We start from the raw sequence: 25,050 nt of genomic DNA, 5'->3' as shown, positions 1-25,050 counted from the left end.
GTCTGACTGCATGTGTACTGCACATTAAAATGCTCCAGCTCTTTAAGGGTTCTGGGGTGTCAGGATGAGTCAAGGGTTCATCTCTTCCTATTGGGTGGCTCCTCTTTGCTCTTAGCACTGCCCTGCCTGGCTCTGGCCTTCCCAGGCCTTTTGGCTCCACTCTCCTCTGTGCTGTCAAGTGAAAGGACAACAGACCTGAGCCCTGGGGGTTGGCACTCACAACATGAAAGCTCTGGGGGAGACCCTCCCAGAGCAGGGTGGAGATGGCACGGCATTTGTTCCTGGGCCGGGTGAGGGAAGATTGAGGTTATGGAAGGTATTGCCTCTGCTACACAGTTAAGCTCTGCATAATGACTAAAAAACAGCTGAGGGACGAGTTAGACTTGATCTAAAGTTGGCTATTTTGTCCTGCAGAGTGAGTGTTCTGGAGTGCCTTAGCTGGAGAACAGAGAGTGTTCACAGGTTATTATCCGGGCTCAAGGGGGGTGGGAAGGAGGAGAAATAGTACTTTGTTTCTTCCCCTTTGGAAATAGGAGGGAGATATAAGAACAACACTTACCTTTGTGCGCCAGACACATTGGAAAAGACACTTTACTGACACTATTGGATTCGGATTGTCCATAAAAATGCCTAACTCTCTATCTCTATACATAGAGATTTTATATATATATATATATATATATATATATATATATAAAATAGAACATAATATAATATATATATATAAATCTCAATATAAATGTATAGCTGTAGGTATAAATATAGATATTTTATATCTATAGATATGAATATAAAAGAGGTTTTGCTAGAGCAAAGTTAAAACTACTTTGGAGAAGCAGCTTTTTAGAGATTGTGAATCACTTCAGGAGCTGCAGTTTATAAATGATAAGGTGATGTTTAGTCCTGTTTATTCATCAAGGTAGGTTCCTGTAGTGCCTTCAAGTGGTTGTTCTGGCCTAGATAGCTTCAAATAATGAATGATCACTGAGGATAATAAGGTTGCATTTCTTTAAAAAAATACTCACTAATTCAGACTTCACACGGTGCTGGTTAGTTTAGCTTCTGTTATCAGCTATTAGTAATGGAAGCTGTAATGGAAACTTAACTTCAGTGTGTGGTCATAGGGTCCTCACCTTTACCTAAAGACTATGATTAGGACTGTTTTGCTAAACATGAGCACTTATAAGGCAGGTGCAGAAGTTTCCTGAGCTTTAGCTTGTCCTTTAGGACGAGAATTTAGCTAAGTCACCGTAAGCTCATCTCCTGTTTGAGACCTTTTCCTTGTGCTGTTTGTTCTTGCCTAGAGATTATCATCATCATGATTATCAGCATCAAATATTAAATATTAAAAGTACTGTGCTCAGTAAACACCAGGTAACAAGCTAAGATTTCTTATCAGTCTTGCTTGGGGGAACCCCAAGTTGCCTTAAGGGTTTCTGGGAGGCTTTCAGTGAACAAAATTCCCATGCAGTTCAGTGGGAGGAAAAGCATTTCCCTGGTTTTCATCACTTTTACTATTTATTTACTTGCATGCCTGCTCCTAAGTGTAATTGGTAGCATTAATAATAAAATAGATTACTAATCAGCATTCAAAATGGTCTATAAATTACATATGTAGCATGCAATTACCTATTAATAAACACATGCATTATTATTTTTATTCTATGTGAAAAGTTGCCCCTATCCAAAATACAGAAATAAAAATCATCCCTTGTCCTGAATAGTGGTGTCAGTTTGAAGTGTGGACCCTCATGCAAACATCTAACCAAGGGCCGACTTACCCTCTGTTAACTGCAAAATTACATCATGCCTTTCAAAGTGAGTTTTCTTTTCATGAACTGGTATTTATGCTCAAGTAAATTAGCAGTGTTGCTTTGATTATTTCTTAATAGAACTGGTTATGGACACTCTTATGGGTTTGTGAGTAATACACTAGCAAGTTATTTATTAAAGTATTTAGGATTAGACATACTGATCTATTTCTTATTATATGAAGTGCCAAACACACAATGTCTGTGGTGTCTGGACTTGATACTATGATTCTGTTTAAGGTTTCTTATGCATGTACTTCTAAAAAACCTTCACGATTCGTTTTGGTCCAAGAAGTAAAGTCTTCACAACATCTTTTTAATAATCTATCACTCATCCAGGGTCTTTGCCTCCTCTTCCAACAGTGTTCTTTTCATAATTAAAAAGAAATAATACGTATCTCTTAAATTTGCCTCCCTCCCCTATATCCCCCTTGGCAATAGCTACAACATGTTTTAGGCGTCTTGGCATAAGACCAGGTTACTTTATTTTTTTAATTATTATTATTTTTTCTTCTTTCTTCTCTTTTTTTTTTAACATCTTTATTGGAGTATAATTGCCTTACAATGGTGTGTTAGTTTCTGCTTTATAACAAAGTGAATCAGCTATACATATACACATATCTCTTCCCTCTTGTGTCTCCCTCCCTCCCACCATCCCTATCCCACCCCTCTAGGTGGTCACAGAGCACCGAGCTGATCTCCCTGTGCTATGCGGCTGCTTCCCACTAGCTATCTATTTTACATTTGGTAGTGTATATATGTCCATGCCACTCTCTCACTTTGTCCCAGCTTACTCTTCCCCCTCCCTGTGTCCTCAAGTCTGTTCTCTAGTAGGTCTGCGTCTTTATTTCATGACCATTTTTTTTTTTTTTTAGATTCCATATATATGTGTTAACATACGGTATTTGTTTTTCTCTTTTACTTCACTCTGTATGACAGACTCTAGGTCCATCCACCTCACTACAAATAACTCAATTTCGTTTCTTTTTATAAGACCAGGTTACTTTAGATAAGCCAAAGAAGGCAGTATTTAATTTATATTTGGGGAATATTGCTGATTAGTTCTGAAAGAATGATGTAAAGTGCCAAGTGTCGTGGAATCTTTGCTTCGAACTGGAGAGAACAGAAATTCCACTGATTATAGAAAGAGCAACAATGTGGATAAAAATCAAATTGGGACCATCCCTCAGTATTAGAGAAGTTCTGTAGGAGGCTGGGGGTGGCTGTGAGGGAAGGTAGATTTCTTGGCAGAGATTTAGGCCTATAGATTTAGCTGTAGCTAAAGGATCACCAGAGGACAAGTAGAATCTCTGCCTAGAAATCTACCTTCCCTCACAGTCACCCCAGCCATCCCCAGCTTCTACCCCCAGTACTGACATCTCAGGTCTTAAAAAATATTTATATACTGCTTTATTCCAGAAAGGTTTAATGTGAAGGGAAAATAACGGGTAAAAAGTTGGAATAGCAAGGTTCATGTTCAAAATTCATGTCACGAAATTCTGTCTACCTACTACCGGTTGGCCCAAGATTTGTCTCTTCTATTTCTAGCAGTCAACATGAGGAAGGAAACACAGTCAATTATAAGATAGTGTAAATATAGTGTACATTACAGAAAAAAAAACAACCCTAAAAACAAACAAAGCACCACCAAAGCAGTAATGAAGCACTCACTGTTCTTGATGTTGAGACCTGAGAGATATTTCTCCTGTGGGATTTTATGGGTTAGCTGGTGACAATATCCTTGACTCCCCTGAACCTTGGTTTCTTTGCCTGTACAATGGGGATAATGACAGTATTTAATTCGTGCAGTTGTGAGGATTGCATGAGGTAATAGAAGTAGGAGACCTAGCCAGAACCTGGCACATTTGTAAGAATTCCATAAATGGCTGCTATCATCTGTATGTGTATAAACACAGCACCATGTTTCCTAAAGGAGCTAATGATCTATCTTGCATAGAGAGGCATATGTTGTTAACCACTGCAGAAATTTTAGTTTGGCTCATTTGATGGGTTTAATTCTACGAAGTCCTAAATCATCCTTGGTAGGGAAGTGGGTATCTGTGAAAGCCTCTTTAACATGAATGGCTACAGAGTTACTAGTTGTAAAAGTTCTCTGGTGGCCTGAAATCATGATAGCAGCTCTCAGTGCTGTTAGTTTAGAAATATTTTAGGAATTGGGAGAAGTGGACATGATAGCATGGCAGGACTTGTGCTTTCACCTGAGGTGGAGCACGTGAGGATGGAAGAAACAGGGGTCACCTAGTGATGATTTCTGACGGTCAGCGATAACCAGGAAAGCCATGTTTTCTTCCCAGTAGTACTGGCTGTGGATGGATTGTGAGATATTCCCAAGACATTTAGAGTTTGTTGGGAACTTGCACCATCTGTCAGAGAAAGGCACGCGGGGTATTTATTTGAACACATGTTACTGAGGCCACTGCCAAATCAAGGACTGAATGCCCTTTGACTCACACCTAAGTGAACACTGTCAAATGTAGATTCCAGTAGTTTTACTCTACAAAATTTTGAGTAGCAAGAATATAACCTTTATTTTAATAACATTTAAAACAATCACCATTTCCTTTTGAATTCTACCTGTTAAAAATTTTTTTTTGCTCCTTCTTCTTTTTACATTATCTTTGGAAGCAGTTTTTACTGACATTTCTAGCAGAGAAATTTTTTTCTTTTGCGCCTAAAATTCACTCGTAAGTCAAGCAGGTAACTGTCCCTGCTTCTCTGAGCATCTTACGGTTTTGCAGACTCTTGCTGAATTAGAAATCTTGTCTATCAAGTTTCTCCTTTGCATGTTACATGTAAAATAATACTACACCCTCCACTGCTTGGTGTCATTTTGGGAGTTTTAATTTTTAAAATAGCCATCAATCTTCATGGCCTATCTCTGAGACAGGTAAAGATGTTTTAATGAAAATAAATATTGAGATCACCTATGATATTCTTATCAACAATAGCATTTTTTAAAAGATCAGTAATGCTGCTTCTATTGACCCTAAAGACAGGTATTTTGTGGAGGTGGTAAGAATGCTTTCATTCCAGCTTATTTTATTTCTGGTATTTTTGGTACTTAGCACATACAGCTTATGAACGACTTGGTCATCATTTTGAGAAAGCATGCCTTTCCCCCAGTCACCAAAGTGAGGCTGCCTTCCTCTCTTCTGGTGGGCAAAGAAGCTGAAATGAAAAGAGGTTGAGAAGTAATTGATGAAACACAAACACTGTCTCTGAGGTCCTAAAGGCTTGTTTAACTTCAGGACCATGTTCCTTTTCTGTTATCTGAACAAAGACAGAAAAGGAAAATTTAGTTCCCAGTAATGTACGAGGAAAAGGAAGATGCTTTGCATTTTGAATTGCTCAGCTCAGTGCCCTGGTTTCCTTTGGCAGCTCTTGGAAGGCGAGAGCTTCCTCACTCAAGGCGTATTCTATTTTACTGTGCTGTAAGGATCCCCCCCAAAATTCATAGCCATGTGGATACCAGAGAATTGTAGCTTCCCAGAGGCCATCACTGAGAGTATAAAAAAATGCCTAAGAGTGGTAGTAAGGGATGGGAGTGGGAACAGAGAGTGACTGCAGATGGGCAAGAGGGATCTTTTTGGATTGGTCGACAGGTTCTGAAATTGGATTATGGTGATGCTTGCCCAACGCTGTAAATATATGAAAAATCATTGAATATGTAGCCTTAAAATGAATGAATTTTATGGTATGTGAAGAATTATACCTTAATAAAGCTGGTAAAAATGTCTGAAATCGGGGCTGTCTTAACAGGAACCATATTCACGGTTGGTACCTGGGCTTCGTGGTGCAGCATCGTGTCTGAAACTTCCCCACCTGTGGGAAAGTAGGCGGGGTTGGGGGAGCATCTGAGGGGGAGGAGCAGGAAGAGATGGGGATAAGCTGAATCTTACTCCTAAGGCAGGGCGGAGGTCTGTGATCATGGTGCGAATACAGTGGCACCATTTTTGTGGTGATGACAACTCCAGTTAGGTTCCTGAAGGTAAGGTACCTTTCTCTCCTGGGCTTTGAAAGCTCGCCTTCTGAATCGTCCCAACTCTTTTGTTGGGTTGACAACAACAACACTTTATAGCCAGAAATCTTACCTTAAAATCTTATCAGCCCATGTAAACTGTCTTTTAAATGATTTATCAAATATACTATGCAGATTTGGGTAAATATATTAAAAAAATTCTTTCTATGTAACATCAGTTTGACTCATGTAGCTTAACCACTACATTTTTATTTTTTTTGGCTTGGTTACCATTTTTTAATAAGAAAATATGTTTTTGAACATCTTTATTGGAGTATAATTGCTTTACGATGGTGTGTTTCTGCTGTATAACAAAATAAGAAAATATTTAATGTGACAGGTCAAAAAATTTTTTTCAACCTCTTAGTTTTTTTCATGATGTTTTCCTATTTCTTGAAAGAAGGCAATCAAGCTTTCAGAGTTTGATTTACTAAAGAAATTGGTTGGCTTTGCTTACATATATTGTGTGACTTGAGATAAAGCTGCAGGACTCCCTCAGTAACTGGAGGGCAGGAAACAATTGACACTGTTTCTTAATTCACATTGTTTCTGAGACATTTCCTACTTCCTAGTATAATATAGCTTTCCCATGAGAACAATTTGCTTGTAAATGGTTAGACATGATACATTTCTCATTGGCACACATTCTGTGAGGAGAATTTCACTGTGCTTTTTAGTAGTTGAGTTGGCGTGTGTGTCTGTGTGTTTGTGTGCATGTCTGTGTGTGTGCTGGGGGCTGGTGCTTCATGTTTTATGTGGATGCCTCCAACTTCATTCCAAGTATGAGATATTTTCTTTTGAATGCTTACCCATTAACCTAGGGTTCTGCATTCCTTGGTTGGAACCTCTTTCTTGATATAATTGCTTTAATCCTTCCAGTTTAAGGGAACAACCCTGTGAATTATGGTGTTTTTAGATATGCCTGATGAGTTACCGTGGAAAGGAATTCACAGCATTTACATCAGACATTTGCATGTATGTATATTGCATGTGGGTGTGTGATATTGTCTGCAGCACTGTAAAGTGGTCATCAAGGAATAATGCCAGAATGCGAAAGGAAATTCGTAGATTATCTCATCTTTTTTGCAATTCCTATTTGCAATTCAAAAAAAAAAAGAGAGAAGTTTTCACATTACTTCCGAAATGGTGGTTCCCGCATTCAGAAGTTAGACTGTATATAAAGTGAAAGTAAAAGTTTTCCAATTAAAAAAAAAAATGTAGAACTTTGAGTTCCTTTTTTTTTTCTGTCTTATCAGATTTTGTAAAAATAATACCACTTGTCAGTTTTGCAGCTCCTTCCATCTAGAGAACTAAAAGCATTTCACAATCTTTTTTCCTCATGCCCTTCTCTTCAAGGCAATCTTTACTGGGCTGGGTTTATTTTTATCACTGCAACAACCAGTTTTTAGAAACTTTTGCAAACGAAAAAAGAAAAATGAGAATGGCACTGTAGCTGACATTCATTTTAGCTGTTTCCTAGTGTGAACATTTGAGTATTTCTAAAATTTTCTCTCCAAGTATGTCTTATTTTTTCTTAGTTTGTCCCAGTTCTAAGTCTCTATTCTGCTGATTGGGTAAAAAAAGTTTTAGTGTAAAACCTTATACCCCGCAGAATGACCTCTTGACCTTTGAGTTAGATCTCCCCCCTCCCTCCCCCCCCACAGTTCCAGGAGCTCCTTTTTCATCACCCTGTTCAGTATAATCACAGATTCCAGGAAGGTTAGCACTGGAAGGGCCTCTAGGGATTACCCAATTTAAGCCTCTCATTATATAAATGATGAGATTGAGGCCTGGAATGGCTAAGGGACACGCTCAAGGTCAAATAGCTCATTGATGGCAGAGGTATGACCAGAATCAAGGATTCCTGATTTCCAGTTCAGTATTCTTTGACTTTGCTAAACAAAGAGTCTCTCTGGATAGAATTACAGTACACCCTCACTGAATCCTCGTGCCAACCAACAGGTTGAGTTACAGTCTAGCGCAATGAAAATTGGGAGGAGATTTTATTTTTCCAGTTTATTTGTCAAATATGGAATGGTAGTGTTGAATTCATAGTACATTTTTTTCTGACCTGTGGGTCTTGAGCAATTTCTCTGCAGCGGAGACTGTGATTTGAAATGACTGGTGATTTGTGTACCTTCCTCAGGCCACCACACCATCTACATCGGGGTCCATGTGCCAAAGAGCTACAGGAGAAGGAGACGTCACAAGAGAAAGGCAGGGCACAGAGAAAAGAAGGAAAAGGAGAGAATCTCTGAGAACTACTCTGACAAGTCCGATGTGGAGAACGCGGATGAGTCTGGTAGCAGCGTCCTAAAGCCTCTCAGTGAGTACTCCCTGGGTGTGGGTGCCTCTCTCTGCTTCACTCCCGCAGCCTGGGGAAAGACGCACGTCAAGATCTTGTGGCTAACAGGGAGGGACGCAGCGATACCGGAGTGGTCGCCTCTGAAGCATAATGTCTCTGGAGAGGCTTTTCTTATCCCAGCAGGTTGGTCTAGGAGGAGATCTGGTAAAATTCTGAGCTGGTCAGAAAAGATGTGACAGAGTTTAGGCGTGGTTGTGTGTTTTGACTCGTGAAGGAGGACAGAATGTTATAGATGGTATCTAACTGCAGTTATCAACAGTAACTGGGAGATTCTTCAAGAAATTTTTGGATTGTTCCTGCTTAGAAATAGATTCTATTAAGATAGTAGGTCAAGATGAGAAATACATACATATATATATATATTATATATATATATATGACATTTATAGGAATATAGGTGACATTTAGCTAGGTTGATTTAAAAAGGAATAGTGGGAAAGCATCCTGAAAATCAGAGAAGGATGTAGAGTGACACAGCTCTTGAAAGGTTGAACCAATTAGATATCATACTTTGGATAGAGGTGTTATTAGGAACAGAATAGCAGGAGGTCAAAGCACATCCTTGGATTCAAGCACTAGGGTGGATGTGTGTTTAGGTGTATGTGTCTCTTGCTTTGGTTTCTTTTGATATGGAGAACGTTTGGCTATCTGGGCAGCTTTGTGGCTGAAGGGAGCATGAATATATGCTGTAGAAGGGAGAAGCAGTAGAAACATATGCCAATTTGGGAAGATTCCCCAACAGGAGTTACATAGTGACAGCTTTTCATGTTGGCAGAGCTCAGCACAGTTCTTCCTCTCTTTGCTACACTTGCAGAAGTCTGGAACCTGCAATAAAACGCTTTATTAGGGGTGGTGGAGATAAAGATCCAGTTCAGTCTTTGCAGGTGATGAGAGGCCAAATTAGAATTACCAGCTCAGGTGTGTTGAAAAGTGAATTTACAGAGTGAAATTAAAGAGGGTGTGAAGTGTAGTGATGTGAATCTGTGAATTTTTTTTAATAGTCTCTCTCCTGGAGCTGAACAAGTGGCTTAGCAGCTAGAGGGGTACTTACGCTGAGAGGAGCCATCAGGTGGACCACCACATTGAAGAGGAAAGTTTTGAGGACAGTTTGGAGATGTTCCACTAAATTAAAATTTTAAAGTGTTGGAATACATGTAAGACTTAGAGGGGACCAGAGGGCAGGAGGCAAGAGTTATGTGCTTTTCACTGGAATGTTGGGGGAGAGCCTTTCTGAAAGGAACTGTTCATATGTTGACTAAAAAAATGGGGTCTGTTTCAAGCAAACTCCTTGAAACGCAGACAAAAAAGTTCACAGTTAATAGTCTGGAGGAACAAAAGATAACATCCCTTTCCAAATAAATTACTACTGTTTATCTCCATTTGCTCTCTGTTTTGGTAAGGCCTAAGCCAGAATCAGAGGTGCGTCTCCACTGTGTGTGTGTGTGATCTGTCTCTCTGTCTCTCTCTGTCTCTGTCTCTCTCTCATAATCTCCTATTCTGCAATTTAAGAACAAGAGTGCATCATCACTATAAATACTAAAAAGGAAAGAGACGCTCACCTACACAAATGGGCCAAGGGATTTTGAGATGATAATTATGTAATAGCTTTTTAGGAAGGGCAGTGGAAACAATGCCAGTAATACTCAAGTAGGTAATAGTGAATAAACAGGTCAGAAAGGTACTGAGACTGAACCTGTGTCTCCCACGGGGGTCCTGTGGCTTTCTGTGGCATTTGGGGACCCGTTTGAGTACAACATGTAAAATAAGAAAGGCAGTTCGTTCTCTTTACCCTCAGAGGTCTTGTCCCTGGGGAGTACTGGATTGGGTTGTATACTTGGTTTCTGAAGCCATCCTATGGAGACATCATTGTTAAAGACAATGATAAAAAAGAAATGAGTTATAAATTTGTATTTTATAGTTAGTTACCTTCTGCTAGTCACTAAGTTATGCTGTCATATGCCTGTGACATGACATATTTGACATGAGGCATCCAATTTGACCTGAAGATCCTCTTAGAAATTACTGTATTTTCTCCACTGCTTATCGTGGAGACTAACGAGATTGGTCGCTGGTTTATCTGGTGCAATTCTACTTAAGATTGTTGCACTCAGATATAGAAAGACATTTAAGCCTGTGATTTGGGGGAAGCTACAGGGCTCTGACACCAACATGAAGATAAAATTCTTATGGGAAAACTCACTGAAATATCTGCCATTACTGTCTGTCAGGAACAGCCCCAGCCAGTTTACGTTGTTCTTGGATCTAGGGTTTTTGAGTTACTTATGTTTACAGACATACCAGGTCCTGTAGACTAGATTCTTGCAAGGGCCTGGCATTGTAGCAGGTGACGCTTGTAACTTCTAAAGAAGCCGCACATGGAAATAGAGTAACTTGATGAGAATCATCTCTGATTTTTTTCCTTGCTGTCACCTCCATATGCAATCCATCAATGACTTCTGTTGGCTCTACTTCTAAAATATGTCTGAATCTGTCTACTCTTTTTTGATTTGGCTGCCACATTGTGGTCCAGGGAATCCTCATTTCTTGCTGAAGGCAACTGCGACAGACTCCGCCTTTCAAGTCTCTTCCCACACAGTGGCAGCAGTGATCATAAGGAAGTTTAAATCGGGTCATGCCATTGACTCCTTAGAATGAAATCTCGGTCGGGCGTTAGGGCCCACCGTGTCTCACCAGAGTCCTTTGTGTTATTTGCTCCTTGTTCACTTTAATTCAGCCACAGTGATTTTTTTCAGTGGTGCCCACACCTCTTCTGCCTTAGGACCTTTACTCATGCAATCCCGTCTTTCTGGAACGGTCACTCATTCTGGTCCTGGTTAGCTTTTCTCTCCCTTTATGTTCCAGCTTTAGAGTTTTGTCTCTTCAGAGAGGCCTTTCCCTACTGCTCTGTCTGACGTAGGTTCTCCTGTGTTAGTCTCCCCTCAGTTCTTATCTCTTTCCTTCATAGTACATGTCTCACTTTGGAATTTTCTTAGCCTACAGTTTTGTCTTGTGCTGATGGTACACCGTAAGCTCCCTGAGAGCTAGGATGCGGTTTGTTTTGTTCCCCTATGTTATCTCTGGCACCTAGTACAGTGTCTGGTATATACGTGCCTAATAAATGCTTATTGAAGAGCAGTTGATTACTACAGCAGAAGACATTGCTTCTGTTGGTCTATTTCCCACATTATAGGTAAAGATCCAGTTGATTTTCTTGCTTTTAATCCTCACACATGATCTTTTATATTTCGCTGCTCTGCCTTTTGCTCTTGCCATTTCAATCTGGTCCTAACTTTTAATTATGCCACTTTGGGAAGTGCCTCATTATTTTAACTATTGCTAAAGTGGTACTTTGGTCTGGGTACACGACTCCTGAGTGTGTTGAGTTGCTCGTCACCCACGGGTGATGGAAGAAATTGATCCACAGAGCACACGGATTCATCCCGTACATTTAAAAATGCTTACTATTCCGGACCAGAACTCTGGCAGCTCGGCTTCAGAAGCCATATTAAGGAGGCACAGAATGAATAGTAAAGGACATTTATAACAAGACGTAAGCCAAATATCCTCCAGTATTTAGGCACATCAGGAAGATGACATAATTAACGGGTTCATTTAACTTATAACGCAGATGCTTTTTTCTCTTCTCTGTGGCTCTGGTCTCAAGACAGGGCTTCTAAAGAGTGGATACACGTTTTGAATCTTCTGCATCTGGAGCTCTGAGGAGGAGGCTAGCCACCTTCGTTTCCCCTCCGAGCGCAGCGGCAGCTCTGAGTCCTCACACAGCTGCTCTTCTCAGCGTGCTATCCGAGCTGGTGTCTCAGCTTGGGACACAGAGAAGAACGCACATGTGAGAAGTGTGGTACACGAGCAATGGGGAGAGAGGCTGGGGGAGACAAGTGAAATGGAAGAGCAGGCAGGAGGAGAGACAAGGGAACGAGGAGGTGGTGTGGAGTGGGTGGTGGAGAGAAAAGCTAGATTGTGCTCTTTCTTAAAAATAATCCTTTCGCCTCCCCCACCATGCACTTTTTTTCCCCCTAAGTTAGCAGCTGCCATCCTCTGAGGGTTGCCCATTCTGGGTGGGAAGGTGGTCCTGGATGAGCTAGGCTCTGCAAACAGTGCAGCGTCCTTCCATCGACGGTTTTGACCCCTGCGCTTTGCGTTTTGTTAGTGTCTTCGGATGCTTATGGGAGAATCACAGGCTGCTCTGTGACTGCAGAGACTCTGAAGATGTGTAGAATGCTGGGAAACAGAGCTACAAGCAGAACATCCTGTTCAGTATAGTGGTCTGATGTGTAGTATACCTCTTGACAAGCTTGCACATGCATCGGCGCTGGGCGGTGCTAACTGCCTCGCACACATATGTCTTGCCCGTGGTGGAATCTGGTCGCTGGGTATGCGCACACAGACACTCATTCAGTCTTGTGGTATTCTTTCTTAGCTCTTTGGATGTGTACCAGAACTGATGCATTTATGCTAGTGAACATTGTTCTGTGAGCCTGGAACAATGGATGCCCGTTGGTGATCCAGTTATAGTCAGGAAACTGAAGCAGAGAAATGGGCAGCTGCTTTTGTTCGGTGCTTCCGGGGAAATGAACAGAGTACCTTTTCATAAGAGCCAAGATTATTTGGGGTTTTGTCATTTGACTTCCCCTTTTCCCAGCGCACACACACCCCTGTGCCCTCCCCCCACCTGACCTCATTCTTCTGGGTGCCTTCCTACTTTTTCTTGATTCTTAAATGTTTTTAGGCAAGACCCTTAATGCTGATATCACAAAGTAAGATTTTAAAAATTTTCTGTGTGCCATTTGTGTATCCCCCAAATGAAGCAGTATGTAGGAGAGAAGGGAGTCTTTGGAATGTATGTGAAAGGAGGTAGATTCTGTCCCTGTTAGGAAACAAAACACAAAAGAAATATACCGTCTTTTTCATCCTCTTCTCTTTCATCTTATGTACGTAGGAGGAAGTACTTTATCTTTAGGTCTGAAACAAAGGCTTTTGGTATTAAAAAGTAATTGAAAACTTAAAGTTTGCCCTTTCAGAAGGGCCACTTGTGATGGAATTTTACTGGAAAGGTAGTGTATCGTATCAGTTAGGAGCACATATTCAAGCCGCACGGAGTTCGAATCCCAGCTCATACCAGCAGCGTGGCCTTGGCAAGATACTTAAGCTCTCTGTGCTCCTGTAAAAAAGGGAATAATGACAGAGGTTACTTCGTAGTGCTCTGAGTATTAAATGGGAAGTGTATCCGGTTAGCAATTATTATTTCGGGTGATTCTGAACATTTTCTTCAAGCTCATCTTTTCCCATCCATTGTACACAGGTAATGCCAAAGCTTCAGACTAAAACTTTGCAGAGATTAATTCCCTGTGAACGTTAATCACTGTTTTTTAAGCTCTTCTGGCCTTTTCTACTACAAAGTCCCACTAGTTCTTCCTTTGCTTTGGCTGTCAGCTTGGCTCCTGGCTCCCAAAGGCATCTTTGGGAGAGCTAAGTCTCTTAACTTGCCAGTGGTACAGCCTTGACGCTGGCTGGCAGGTGAAAGGACCAAAGAAATAAGACTTTCACGGGGCAGAGGTGATGTGCCTATGGTGCTGTGCTTTTGTGTAACATAGGGCCACTAGCAAGTGACTCTGCTTACGAAGTGTGTCCTTGACTTCAGTCAACAGTTGGAATTCCCGCTTCGGGGCCCCAGCAAGCAAATGGGCTGTTCCTTCTTTCCTGAGAAGGATCTCTTTCTGGCTCTTTCTTTGTGTTTCTCAGTGAAATTAATCTGGTGAAGAAGGGCAGTTGGGTGGGACGCATCAGCGACTCAAAGGCAGTGCTGTGCAGAGAGGAAAAATGTTTGGCATATACTTGTGTTTTTGGTGGCACAAGGCTGGCTCAACAATGTTGTGTTTCGTGTGGTACGAATAACTGCTGTTTATTCCTCTGTGATGCTGATGAGTACAGGAGTTCTGTGTCATAGCGCTTCTGCCTTCTCTAGCTGGTTAACTATGCAAACCTCTCAGGGAGCCTTGCATTCTGGAAACGCAGTTCTCTTGAAATCACCTTGAAGTGGCCTCCAAGTGGCAGCCCTTTACACTATGGAAGGGTGTCATTTCTCATTGCCCCTGCCTATTCTATTGCAATAGTCATTTCATTTTATCATGCCGTGCGATGTTATGAATAGTGCGTTTACGTGTGTCATGGGAGAGTTGATGTTGCTGCTATTTATAGCGACTCATGAGTTCAAGAGGCCTCAGAGGGTTCCACTGTGCTCCAGGTGCTGGGGTACTCAGGGCTAAAAAGAGACTGTGACTTGGGGTGGAAAATGGGGGAAAACTAGAGCGGTATATGAAATTTAAGCTGTGAAGTATACTCTAGAGAAGCGAAGGGGGTATAAATGACTATCTGTCACAGGTATTACTTCCTTAGCAGAAGGCAGGACACATCCTGTGGTTTGGGTTCAGGGATAAGATTGGAAGCTTGAGGGTGTGAGTGTATTTGTGAGTATGTGTGTGATTGGAATGCACTGAAAAAATGAGAGATACTGGTAGGGATCTTCTTGAAATGGTATTCTGTTCAGGAAATTTCTCATATCAGGAAAAAAAAAAAAGATTCTTAAAGGACTATATGGGTTCTTAATACCAGGGATTTAGATTCAGGGCTTTATGGGTTTGAGCTGTTGATGCAGAAGTTGGGATGTGGTACCATGGGGGACCATGGGTATACTCTATAAATAAAGTCTCTGGAATTCTTCCCTGACCACAATCTGGAAGCAGGAATGTTGGGTTCTTTTAATAACTTTCCCATGGATGGGGAGTGTTACTTGACTTTTCATCACATTTCTGTAGAGGTGTTGTGAGCACCAAGTCCCCATCATCCTCTTACCTGTATAATCAAAATCTCAGTTATCCTTGATCCTTCCCTATTCTTTTTCTCCCATAATCAGCCACTCACTGAGTCCTTTTGGTTTTTCCTTCTAAGTATCTCTTGTGTCTGCCCTTTCCTTTGAATTCCTAAGGCATTATCTTCTTATTTGGATTTTCTGCCTTTAGGGTCTAACTTGAAATAGAAGGGAGTTATTTCTTTTTTTCTTTTTATTGGGGTATAGCTGTTTTACAATGTTGTATTAGTTTCTACTGTGCAGTGAAGTGGAGTTCCCTGTGCTATACACCAGGTTCTTATTAGTTATCTGTTGTATATATATTAGAGTGTATATGTCAATCCCAATCTCCCAATTCATCCCCCCCTCACCGCTCCACTTCCCCCCCTGGGTATCCATACGTTTGTTCTCTACATCTGTGTCTCTGTTTCTGCCTTGCAAACCAGTTCATCTGTCCCATTTTTCTAGATTCCACATATATGTGTTAATTTACGATATTTGTTTTTCTTTCTGACTTACTTCACTCTGTATGACAGTCTCTAGGTCCATCCACGTCTCTACAAATGACCCAATTTCATTCATTTTTATGGCTGAGTAATATTCCATTGTATATATGTACCACATCTTCTTTTTATTTTATTTTATTTTATATTTTCTTCTTTATCCATTTGTCTGTCGATGGACATTCAGGTTGCTTCCATGACCTGGCTATTGTAAATAGTGCTGCAGTGAACATTGGGGTGCTTGTGTCTTTTTAAATTATGTTTTTCTCAGGGTATATGCCCAGTAGTGGGATTGCTGGGTCATATGGTAATTCTATTTTTAGTTTTTTAAGGAACCTCCATACTGTTAAAATGCACTGTTCTTTTTTTTGGGGGGGGGTGTCACATGGCATGTGGGATCTTAGTTCCCCGACCAGGGATTGAGCCCATGCACCCTGCAGTGGAAGCACAGAGTCGCAACCCCTGGGCTGCCAAGGAATTCCCTAGAAGGGAGTTATTTCTGACAAGGCTTCCAGGTATCTCGCAACCCCTGGGCTGCCAGGGAATTCCCTAGAAGGGAGTTATTTCTGACAAGGCTTCCAGGTATCTAAAATGTCCCTTCCATCTAGTCTCTCTTTAATTAACCCTTCCATCTAATCTCTCTTTAATTAAACAAACAATAATGGTAATAAAAAAAAAAACCTTCTAATGCTCCTCATTACTGAAAGCAGGTTCCTCACTTGGGGTCCATAGACATTTAAAAAGAAATTGAGAATGTAATGGAGTTTCCTCTACTTTTTTCAATAGTTTAAGCAGTGTAATGAAAATTATAGGTTTACTCTCTTCCAGCAAGGCCTTAAAGAGAGCATTTACACCAACTCATAATGACTTTCCCAGTTTTTGAACTCCTGTGGCAAGTATTTTATGTTATTTTACAAGTACATTACATATTCTGGTACTTAGGCCTGTGATGCTTCAAGTGTTGACTTACCTCTTTCATTCAGCTGTGTGTCGTCTCTCCAACCATATCATTAGAGCCTCATGGGCAGGAGCAATATTTCGTACTTATTTTGAGTCGTGTTCTGAAATAGCATATCCTTTGAGTGGATGCACAAATAAAATGTCTAGAAATTACCAGTTGGTTTAAAATATTCTGCTGTGTCTGAGAAATAAAAACTGAAGAGGAAAGGTTATGTAATTATTTAGTATTAACGATGACCTTAGTTAAAAAAAAAAATGCTATCCCCCCCACCTAAATTTTATTGAAATGTGATTAAAATAGAAATCACCAGAGTTGTGCAAGAGGGTGAGTTGAATAATGGTGAAATGAAAAGAGAGAAAAGTAATTTTTCTCATGCTATATAGTTCTACAGCTTTGTTTTGCAATGATTAATTAGCACATAAATAAAATAGAAATTGTTCATGTTTTCGAAACAGAAATAAAAGTGCTACCCTGAACGTACTTTTTCTCATGAGAAAATATTAAAATGTGTGAAGATATGCATGTCAATGCAAGAATGCAAAATATTATTTTAGATGACATTTCACTAAAGAACCATATTAACATGCTGAATTGGAGTAAGCTTGCCTCTGCATGACTGTTTGCGGTTCGTATTCCACTGTGCTGAGTGAGGATAGTATATAAAAGAGGTTACTTATGATAGTGAGATTTGTTAATCACTTGATGTCACCAAGGCTGTTTGTGGAGTGTCTTACATAGAGAATTTTAAGAATTGTTACGTATGTTTATTATGGATAAACAGAGTAGTCCATGTTGCTGCAGAGATGAACTTAGGTGACCTTTGTACATCCTTCTCAGAATTATGATGTAATGTTTTTGAAACAAGAGCATCCCTGAAATTTTTTATTCTTCCGCTATTTGCCAATCAAGCAGAATTCCATTTTTTAAAAAAGCAGGATATACTCAATACCCTTAGAAGCCACTTCTGGTAGCTGTTTTATTGTGATCCATCAATTTGTATTAAAGTTATCCTTTGTCTGTTACCAAATTTTGCCACAAGGGCCACAGAGGAAGCAATTATATTTAATTGATTCTGCTTCATTTACGAGGCTTTGGGAAGGAATAACTTAGGTGTAATGGAAAAATGTGACTTCTGGATGCAAATTTCCAATAAACATGTGGACCATACAGCAAGTTGTGTTTGTTCAAAACTGAAGTTGTTTTCAGCAGAAAATAGGGTGATTTCTGTTACCAAGTCATGGGGATAACAATTTCTTTAACTAGAAATTCACTGCAGATTTACCCAATATCCAGAATGCATGCATGAGCAACTCTAAAATCCTGTCAGTTCTTTGACTCTACTTTGTTACTTCTTGTGAAACTGCTGAATTCCCCAAACAGACAAAAACCAAGGAAACAAACAAGCAAAGAATTTCAAAAAGACTTTTGGATTATTTTTTTATTGACGTCCACACCCAGAAACAGCTAATACTCTCCCTTGCTCCTCCAATTTTTAAATATAGATTTTGAGCAGAAGATACTGTAGTTAAGAAGGACTGGAGGTGGATAACTGGTATTCCACTGGCCACTCATTTAGATCAGATGTGTGTGGCTTGAGGAAACTTTTTTTCTGAGCTTTATTTGCATGCTTGAACCAAACTTGGAAGGTTTATAGATTTTTTTTCCTCTATGAAATGGACTGGAAATACGTTTATGACACATACTCTTTAAGCTCCTTTTGTTCTATTATTTTATGATTCTTTCTGACATTTGTAAAAACATCTAAGTGGTGAATATAATGGGATAACTTTGAGGATCTGCTTTGCATATTTTATATACAGTAGAAGTGACAGAGATGCTTTCCTTGTCTGGCAGGTGGAGAGAAGGTGCTGCCTTTAAGAGTGGGTGTGGAGAACCTTATTTTAATAGAAGGCTCATACTAGTTTAGACGAAAAAGAGATCATTCAAGGGCAATGTATAAGAAGAAAAACCAACATGAAGTTTGTATTTATTTTAAATAACAATTGATTTTTTAAAATGTCATTGAGTTCTACATTTTGGCCAGTCGTAGGGATAGAGGAAGAAAGCACATGAATGGCACTGAAGGTAAGGAGAGAGAGGCGATGACAAATTCTGAGAAGGAGAGAATGTGGAGGGACCCTTACTATCGAGAAAGACAGTGAGACCAAAGAACAGAAAAATCACTGGGTGAGTGGCAGAGGCTAACATCTCACCCCTCAAAATAGAACCCCATTTCTTAGCAGGACCAGGTGTCTACATGCTCTCCTCAAACAAGTTTCAAGTGGCCTCTACCTGCCTTATCTTTAATTCCCCAGGGATAGTTTTCTATGATTATGAAATGATGACAGTGGTTCTCTAACTAGCTTCCTTTCATTCACCTATTTACATTACTTCCTTGTATTGGTTTTAGAGTCATCTCTGAGATGTTCCTTCTATCAGGAACTTGGGTCTTATAGCTTACTAGTCCTCTTCTTAATACTTTTTAATTATTATTTTTAAATAAATTCCAGAACACTATGGTATAACCTTATTTAGCATTCTAAAAAAATTCTTTTAAATTTCTCTAAGTCTTCTAGTAGGCCATGTAATATAACAGCAATTCAACTTACATTCCTTATAGGAGATTACCCCCAGGATTTGTTCAGCCACAAGACAAAGCTGGGGGAAAGTACTTTCTACAGAGGTTACCCTGAGTGTCCACATCAAATCCAAGACTGGCCCTTTAGTAATCTGCCTGATGACAGTGGAAATTCAGTGAGGCAATGGGACTTTTTTGGAAGACAGCTGGATCTAGGGGAATTTTTGTAAGCAATGAACCATTCTTTAATTGAAACCACTGGATGTGGTTAGTAGTTTATTTTAAAAACACCATATGTTAGTTCATTCCTATATACTGTGACAATCATAGTTTAATCAAAAGCTGCTTGTGACATTTCAGTTTAGTAGTGTTCATAAAAGAGTGGCTCGCTTCCTTGAAATCCTGATCTCTGTGCCAAATGCCAGCACATTCACAATTACAGTTTGGCTTTTAGGCAGTTGTGCAACTTTTGGAGTATGTGGTAGGTTTTTATTTATTTTTGTCACTTTCACTAATTTGTCACAGTCTTAAATGAAAAAAATGTTTTCTCAGCCTTTTGTTTGGTAAACAGTGACTTTTACTCCTTTCTCCACAGTTCCCCTGAGAGGAAATAAGCGAATGTAACTGTTTTTTGACTCTCCTTTTTGGCCAGAAAGCCAAGCTAATGCATGATCTCATTGAGACATGATCTATTTGTATGAACCATAAGCTTGTAAGTTTGTCATCATTCTTCATGGTTCTGGGGCAGGCACCCCGTGAGCCACCACAGCAGGGTGAGAAAAGAGTTGCAGCCAAATCCCTGAGCCTTCAAGGCAGTGCAGCGCAAGTCAATTCAATTTAATCCATTTTGACCCAATCCAAGAAATATTTAGGGAGTACTTCTTCTTTTCTTCTTTTTAGGCATAGACTTGGGCACTGGGCCTGCAGAGATGAAAATTTCGTAAAGAAACCTGACAGTTAAGTGGAGAAAATGACACAAATCAGACAAATTGCAGAGACTATGGTAATTGCTATAGTAGAGCTATACACAAGGTGGTATGAGGGCATCAAGGAAAATGCCTAGGTTTGGCAGGGGGAGTGGGAGAAGGCCTCACGGAGGAAGGAGCACTTGAGTTGAGCCTTGGAGCATCAGGAATGTCAGGAGGGTAGGGGAGAGGAGTGAGGAACTGGTTAGGTTTCACTGCTCCTTCACCCAGGAATGGACCAGCATGGAGGGTAAACAAGCTGAGGGGCTTCTACCAAAAGATCCCTTCCCCCTTTAGAAGGAAAGAATGCGGTCATGATATTTCTGTACCTAAACGAGCATGAAAGTCCATTTTAGGAGACTCTGCTTAGTAGACTGTCTAATATCCATTCTCTTCTTCTTCTTTATCCTCAGAACCCAGTTTTGTTCATGACAGCAGTGTGGCAGCTGAAAACATTGATCTTCCAGGTTCCCTTGTGGGTGTGGGGGGGGAGGGGCATGTGACTTAGTCCTGACCAATGAGATGTAAGCTTAAGTGAACTGGGCGGTGCTTGGAGAAATGCATGTTTCCTAATGGAAAAGGATGGGTGGCTGACACATATTTTAATGAATATTGGTGAATGACTATTTTAGTTCCATTATTTATTCCATAAACAGTAAACAATGTGTTTTTACTTAGAGGAAGTGAGACCTGGACTCTCTTGACTTTGTCATTATTGCCGGGGACCCTGAGCAGCCCCTCATATTTTCTAGGTTGGTCTGTTTATATGTCTACTTGTCCTTTCACTCTCTTCTTACAAAGGAGAGCTGTGAGAAGTACTGAGAATAAATCTCATTATTTAAGGTGACTTGAATTTCATCGATAAAATGTCGCTGATAATAATAACAATGAACATTTACTGGACACAAGATCTGGTCTGTGTACTCTGCCTGCCGGGACCTAGAAATTGTAATCTTACTTTTCCTCATCAAAGCCCTCTGAGGTTAATGTCCTCATTTTCAGGGTTAGGGACACAGAGGTGAGTGACTCACCTGACATTACATGGTTGGCAAGTGGCATTGCCAGGGCACTGGTGTTTGTTTCTCTGACTCCAGGCAAAGGTTCTTAACCATTGTACTAGCGTGACTAGGTAGAATGTTAGATCAGAGTTTTTCACAGCTTCTAGCTAGAGTGAATGAGATCTAAAAGTCACTGTACACATCCAAATTCAATTTGCATTGTCAATATCGATTCTTTATTATTCTTTCGCTACAGAGTGATTAAGAACTTAAGCAAAATAGATGAAGTAGCCTTTCCTTTTCTCCCTTGATATCCTACGTGTTTAATCCAGAAATCTTGGCTTAGAATCAGAAGTCATATTGTGCCTCTTTTTATTACTGATTTTCTAAGTAGTTACATTTATTATTTAAGAAAGTACACAAAACAAACTATAACTAAAGTAGCTAAAATTGACTGGATGCAATGGGTAATATGACTAGATTTTGCTGTGGACACAGATAGTTTTCCTTTCTGGGTGAAATGTCAACCTGTTTATCTTATGTTAAAATCTCTTATCTGTCATTTTATCATTCATTTATTTGTTCTTTAAAAATTTTTTTTTTAATTTTAAAGTTTTAAAATTTGGTCAGTTATCTTGGTTGCATGTTTTGAAAATATTTTGGTCTCAGGCAACTTTAGTGTAAAATGTTACTCAGCTTCCCTGCTCTGGGAAACCTTTAGCCCTCCAAGCTTTGTTCCTTCTGAACAAATGAAGTCATGGAGAAGTTATTCAGTACTGAGAACTCTAGGGAGAGTCTCTCAGTAAACCCCAGGATCACATCAGTATCAGGAAGGATGAGATGCCTCATTCATCCATATACCCCTTCATCCAGAATGTTTATTGAAGGTCTACTGTGTACTAAGTATGGTGCTAGATGCTGGAGATATGATGATGAACAGAATTAAAGACACTTTCTGCCCTTAGGGAGCTTGTAGTCTGTTGAGAGAGACACTTACTAATCAAATACCATATGAATAAATGTTAAATTGCACCTATGGTAAGTGCTGTGGTGGAGTGTGGCCCACGGCGATAATAGTGAGTTGAGATCTAAAGGATGAGAAAGAAAAAAAAATGGTAAAGTTTGAAGAGAAGAACACTGCAGGTAAAAAGGAGAGAACAAGATCAGGCTCTGTGCTAGGAGGAAGCACAGAGAGCATAGGCATCTTGTTTAAGACATGCCATCCAACTCTATAAAGAAAGTAGATTAGTGGTTGCCAGGGGCTGGGAATTGGGAGAAGAAAAGAGAATCAGTGCTAATAAGCATGACATTTCTTTTTGGGGTGATCAAAATCAATTCTAAAATTGATTGTGGTGGTAGTTGTACAACTCTGTGAATGTGCTAAAAAAAACATCAAATTGAATACTTTAAATGGGTGAATTGTATGCTATATGAGTTACATTTTAACAAAACTTTTTTAAAAAAAGCAGAGATCATTAAAGCAAAATTAAAAAAAGAAAGACATGCCATCAACACTGCCTGAGCATGGGAATGCCTCACTGAGAAAACTTCCATCTAGAAAATAATTCCATTTCCTTTGACTAATATTTGAGAAAATAAAAGGTACCCATTTCAGGTTAATGATTAAGCATATAAAATGTCAGATGCACAAATTAAAGCATCAATTTTTTTTATCTGAGTTTAAATAGAATGTTTTGTTTTCCGACGTCATGTTTTTTTTCCCCAGTGCTGTTTTGTCTACTGAATCACGTCTGACTTCTGTTTACATGCTGTTACTTTCTCTTCTGCGAGTATTGCTTCCTACTGTATATGTGTCAAATAAAGCATTTGTTTTTGAGCCGCTAGTGAGTCTCAGCAAAAGCTTTTGGCCTTGGCAGGAGAGGTGCGTTCCTACCTTCTCTAGTGGCTCCATGACAGTCCATTTTGATGTAATAATACTCCACTGGCAGTCAGGATCATCCCCCGAGGATACCAGTTCTACAGTTTAGAGTGTAGAAGGGTGGAGGGGCAAAGCATTCTGGGGAAAGTATCAGGAACATTGACTTTAAATCATACATATGCCTTTTCTATCTGACTCACATGATGTAAGGAAGAGAAGGAGGATCGAATGACAGGGTCAGGTGCTTCTGCTTACTCAATGATTTCCTTCCAGAGTGACTTACATCTGTCACCAGAGTGTAGAATGGTATCTTACCGTGACGGTTAATGCCATGGTTTTGGTTTGTTAGCTTATTCTGTCATACCCAGGGCAGGAAGAGAAATTTCTGATGCGAGGGAGATTTTGTTTGGCCAGAGGAATTTTGAAACTTTCATGTACTAAGTACATCATTATATTTTTGTCGATTGTACTTTCAAAGTCTGTGATCAGGAAATGTGTGTCTTCGCTAAAAAGAAATCAGAAAAGGTCCCAGGAGGGGCCTCATTGACTATAGCAGAATGTATTTTTTATGGCGCTTTTCCTGTTTTTTTACACTTTGCTTTTTCCCCTTTTGCTCCAAGTTGCATTTTTCCATCAAAGTTATTTTAGATGGCATTGAAAGTTTCCCTTGGGCCCCTTGTGCACAGTTCAAAGGGCATTCGGAAAGTTGAGGAAGCTGAGTTGACTATATGTTACAAACTGTTTTATTTTTGTGTAGTGCCATATAACTTAGAGAGGCTTTTATACCCCTGTGCAATTGTTCCAGAACCCTTGATGCAGTGAGAGCCAAGCAGGATTTCTGTTTTAGGGATACTGATCAGAGCTTCCCAGAGACTAACAACTTGCTAGAAGGCACACATCCTGTGTTGCAGGGTCAGGCTTAGGACGAGGTCTTCGGACCCCTGGTCTGGCTCCCTTTCTACTGTATCATTCCACTGTGACCTTGGAGTTTTTGGGCCAAGAATGGGGACACATTTCTTCATCGGGTGCAGTCAGGCCCCAGCGGATTCTGCTATTCATTTCTCCAAAGCTGGGGGTATATTCACAATTAGAAAATCTCAGCTATGAATAGTTGCCTTCCACCTGACTGGTCTAAAGTCAACTGAAGCCTGGAGAAAACTCCTTTTGAAAGTGGGTTGCCTTGGAAATGGATGGATGAGCATTGCAGTAGAATAGCTTCTACTGTCTACTGAAATTCCAGCAGTTTAGGCGACAGTTGTGTCTTTCTGAAGGACGTGGGCAGATCCTGAACGGGCTTTTCCCATTGCTCGTCAGCTTGGCTGTCTTTGCTCTCATCACAGAAGTCACTCATTTTCACAGATGGCTTTTAAAAATCTTTTGTCGTTGTTGTTGTTTCTCTTCTGAGTTCAGAATGTATGAAGAAGTAACTTCGTTTTGGCCTTGCTTAGAAGTAGTTGGTGTTAGGAAACGCATACTGACTTGAACAGGAACATGTCACATTTGCATAGCACTTTAGACTTCATAAAGGGCTGTCACCTCCGGGAGTATATACATTTGATCCTCGTAACAACCTTGTGAGAAATCTACTGCCTGTTTTATCATTCCCTTATCTTGCAGATGAAGAAAAGCAAGATTTACAAAAAACAGCATTGCACAGTGGTTAAGACCATGGGCTTGGAATCATAGTCTGAGTTCAGATTGCAGCGTGCCTTACCTCCCAGCCTTTTGATGCTGGGCAGGTCACTTGACTTTTCTAAATCTCAGCTTTTATAATCTATACAATAAGGTGAGAAAGGTATCTACCTCATTGGGTTGCTGTATGAGGCCCTCAAAGGGCACTGGCAAATAATAAGGCTCAGTGTGTATGAGTTATTATCATTCAGTGATTTGATCACATTCACACATTCACAAGGAGTGGAGTTGGGACTTGAACCTGTGACTTTCAACTTCAACTCCTCCCGCATCATCTTTCCAACCTGCCATTCTGCAGCAATTTCCTTCTCTCTCTCCTCCATGGGCAGGCAGCTGCTATACTAAGTGATTAGTGAGGGGGAGGGGTTTTGGAATAAAAGACTTAGAGATGCTG

At 40.1% G+C, this 25,050-nt stretch overlaps 1 protein-coding gene across 9 annotated transcripts in view; it reads left to right on the top strand.

The window, feature by feature from the left end:
• SLC4A4 (solute carrier family 4 member 4) overlaps nucleotides 1-25,050 on the top strand; it is a 429,784-nt gene that overhangs the window by 154,667 nt on the left and 250,067 nt on the right. For all 9 annotated transcript variants that reach the window (XM_082390084.1, XM_082390085.1, XM_082390086.1 and 6 more), the window contains one exon: nucleotides 7,997-8,176. In XM_082390084.1, the coding sequence (XP_082246210.1) occupies nucleotides 7,997-8,176 (180 nt within the window). The remainder of the gene's footprint in view (nucleotides 1-7,996; nucleotides 8,177-25,050) is intronic.

This window comes from Balaenoptera borealis, assembly GCF_965194805.1.
Source record: "Balaenoptera borealis genome assembly, chromosome: 4".
NCBI lineage: Eukaryota > Metazoa > Chordata > Mammalia > Artiodactyla > Balaenopteridae > Balaenoptera > Balaenoptera borealis.
This window is presented reverse-complemented; position numbering and strand designations above follow the sequence as displayed.